The following is a 3,694-nucleotide window of genomic DNA, read 5'->3' on the forward strand; positions in this document are numbered from 1 at the left end:
TTTGCTTCAATCTTGAATGGCGGCAGCAGCGCGTCACGCACAAAAGATGTGTATAAGAGACAGCGGTAAACTTCGGTGTAGCTCAAAAGTCTATATTCTATTTGTAAGGTAGTGTATTTCCTAGTCATGCGTTTTATTCGCGTGCTCTTAAACTTAATTTCCAATTAATTTCTATGTTGGCACACTCACCGTCATTTTGGCTATGATATTATCAGGTCCAATGATCTCGTAACGCTTATCGGCGTTCTCCGACACATGCTTCTGTGTCCAGTGTGTTTTGCCAGCACCTGGGAGACCGACAAGTAAGATGACTTCGCATTGTTTACGCGACTCAGCGCGTCGTGGTCCGGCAATCAGTTGCTCGACGGGCACCAGAGCCAACAGTATGTAGTCCGGAAGTAGGGTGACAGTATCTCGGGGCACGGGAACAACATCCTCGTACTCATCTTCAGCTGGTTTTGTTTTTTCGGCTGATGCTTTCTCTGTCTCGGAATCAGTTTTGACACGCTTATTTGGCGATGGGCCATCCTCTTCCTCCTCCTCATCTGCTTTGGCCTTTGATTCTTCCTCATTGGATAAAGTTTCTGGCTTATCAGCAACCTCTGAATCTTCTGTAACTTTTTCAGCATCAGTTGGACTATCGCCATTGGCAACAGCTGTTGTCTCGGCGGGAACCTCTGCTGCTTCTTCAGCTGTAAGAAAATAAAATAAATGTTGTAACACTTGCAGAGATTTCGTTGATGTGGGTACAACTCACCAGGTTCGACGGCCTGATCCGGTGCGACCTCAGCGGCTTCGGCTGGTTGTGCCTGCTCTGATTGCGCTTCCTCTCCTTCGGCCTTGGCCTCCTTGGATTCCTCTTCCTCGGCACTGGCGCTGCTTGCCTCAGCCTTATCCTCAGGCTTGTCACCTTCCTCGGATTGCTCGGTTGCGGCGGGCTTGGCTTCGTCGTCCTTCTTCTCGAGCTCATCATCATCGGCGGTGGCCTCGTCGAGCACCTTCCACTTTTCGCCATCGTTGTCATCATCCTTGTGCGACTCTGCACGCTGCTTACGACGCTTGCGGGTTTTACGCTCAGCATTGACGAGCAGTTCCTCGCCGTTAGCAAAGTTCACAGTGAACTCGTAGCCCTTGGTGAGAATGTGCGGAAAGAGTGCGTCCTCCTCACCTAAAATGCTCTTGTCAAACTCATGGGCAATACCCAGATCCTCTCCATTGAGGGTGTACTTGATGTTGCACGGCGTGCTCTCCAGATCCAAGTAGCAACCGATAACATCGTCCAGCTGATATAATTTGCCATAGCTGGTAAATTCGCCATTATTGGCCTTACGACCGTTCTCACAATAACCATAGGAATGTTCCGCTTCGCCCAGTAGCAACGAGGACTTTGGCGTTGAGAAGCCGACACGAAAACCGCGCACATTTGGCTCATCACGGAAATGATGAGCGTTCTCCGGCACCGACTCCTCCGTGAGTCGTACTTCAAAGCACACCTTGCCCTCGCGTACGCCGTAATTAGCGCGTACTCCGGACCAGACCAGCGAGTAGATCTCCGAATTCAGAGGCTTGGCGGATGTAAAGTTGGTTGCATCGATTCGCAGATGCAGATCCGAATCAACTACAAGATAATAAAGTTAAGCATATCATATTGTATCTGTATAAGTATTCTACTTACGCCAGCTGAGGCCCACTTGATTCTCCTCCATGGTAGGCTCATCTTCGGCCACAGTTCGCTCTTCGGCAGCAGCAGCCGCCTTGGAGTCGCGCTTTTCGCCGCTCCGACGCTTTGGAGAACGTGAACTGCTGCGCGAGCGTGAGTTACTGTGCGATCGTTTGCGTCGTTCATTGGACTTCTCCTTCTCTTTGTCCTGATCTCTTTCTTTGTCCTTGTCCTCCTGCTCGTCTGTCTTGGCAACGGCAGCTTCTCCATCTACATCCATTTTCTCAGTGTCGCCATTCGATTGATGAGCTGCTTTCTCGCCAACCGCTTCAGCATCTGCAGCCGCATCAGCAGCAGGTTTATCGTTCTCGTCTGTTTGATCATGTTTCTCTTGTTGGTTGGAGTCGTTTGACTCATCCTGCTCTGCTTCCTCCTTTTCTATGGCATCCTCTGTCATGGCCACATCTTCATTCAGCTCTGCTTGTTGTTCATCAGTTACAGCTGCATCTGTTTCCTCTGTCTCCTCATCCTGTTCATCCTGTTCCATATTATTAGACTCTTCTTCCTGTTCTTGTGCTTCCTCATCGCCCTCCTCCTCTTCTGCCACCTTCTCCGACTCGGCATCTGCATCAGCATCAGCTTCGCCCACAGGCTCAGCTGCAGCATGTTCTTCCTCTTCTAGAGTCTCCAGCTCTGGTTCGGTGGCAACTGGTGCCGCTGCAACTGGCGATGGTGAGCGCGACATTGAGCGCGTTCGACGCTGACGTCGGCTTGGCGTCAGTGGAGCGCCATCTAGCGTGTGGAAAAAAAACATTGTTATTAATTCATGTAAATGTTATCTTTTTGGTTATATAAGGCTCGTTTACAACAAAAACATGCTGAGCCGCATTACATACACACACGCACACACACACAGTTGAAAACTTTGAGATATTCTCACAAACACATAAGAAAAAAAAAAAAGCGCACTGATGCATACACACACAAGCACACTCACACTGAAACTTACCTCCATCGCCGCCGCCGGCAGAACCTTCGACATGTGCCCGCAAACGCTCGATGAGCACAGCCTTAACGCCTTTGGTATCGAGACCGCGCGTTTGCAGTTCGTTACGCAGGTCTACCACCTTCATCTTGTCCAGCTTCGCCAAATCCATTTTTTTGCTTCAATCTTGAATGGCGGCAGCAGCGCGTCACGCACAAATATACACACACACACTCTCACTGTCGCGCACAACGATTGAGGCGGAAAGAAAACGTAGAACTGAGCAAGTAAATAATATGCGAAATCGGTGCGTTTTGTATTTCGACAATTGAATTTAGTCCTATTTCGCAAATGTAGCGAATCAAATTAACTTTCGCAATTGCATTCGCATTTATTGCGAATAAATAATGGCTAAAACCTATACCGAGAACGCGTTGATGTGAAGTTGGCTGCGATTAAGAATGAAGGGAATGCTTAATGCTATCGATTGGTTACGACATAAATGATCAATTTGGTTTTGCATATATCGATAGGTTTTATAACTCGCAAAAATAAATATACATGTGCCGCAATTAGAGTTTCTCTTAGTAGTTTATTAAGGATTTAGTTCAGCTGTTGAAGTTTGGATGACCAAACGAGTTGGTCATCATATAATTCACTTATTATATTATCCATTATTTTATTGTATACTAGCTATCGCCCGACCGCCACAATCGGAGCTAAAGATTTCTGGCGTGCAATTTAAATAAAAAATGTAACTTTTAAACAATTCTTTACTTTTCCAAGTAAACCAAATTATTATATCGATAAAATAATAGTGATAATTGTTAAGAAGTAGCGAAGTTGTCACTTCTCGGGAGGTGAGCTTGTATGAAATAATTCCCTTATTCAAAAAGATTTCGTCTTTTTCTGGGAACTAAGGATGCCACACATTTCAAAACGGAGGCGTCATCTCTTGACGGTTTGCGGAACTTAAATACGCCACCTATGGAGTGGTTTTAAAAGTAGATTGTGATGATTGTGGCAACGAATGCCTAAATAGCCAAATT

At 46.7% G+C, this 3,694-nt stretch overlaps 1 protein-coding gene across 1 annotated transcript; it reads right to left on the minus strand.

Annotated features, from left to right (window-relative positions):
* Positions 1-160: 160 nt before the first annotated feature.
* On the minus strand, positions 161-3,106 carry LOC117793260 (heterogeneous nuclear ribonucleoprotein U-like protein 2). Its single transcript, XM_034633544.1, has 4 exons — positions 2,670-3,106; positions 1,676-2,452; positions 758-1,618; positions 161-692 (listed from the first exon to the last, which is right to left on the minus strand). The coding sequence occupies exons 1-4, from the start codon at positions 2,815-2,817 to the stop codon at positions 172-174; spliced, it is 2,307 nt and encodes a 768-aa protein (XP_034489435.1). The 5' UTR covers positions 2,818-3,106; the 3' UTR covers positions 161-171.
* Positions 3,107-3,694: the final 588 nt, after the last annotated feature.

This window comes from Drosophila innubila, unplaced genomic scaffold (genome assembly GCF_004354385.1).
Source record: "Drosophila innubila isolate TH190305 unplaced genomic scaffold, UK_Dinn_1.0 56_U_U, whole genome shotgun sequence".
In the NCBI taxonomy this organism is placed as follows: domain Eukaryota; kingdom Metazoa; phylum Arthropoda; class Insecta; order Diptera; family Drosophilidae; genus Drosophila; species Drosophila innubila.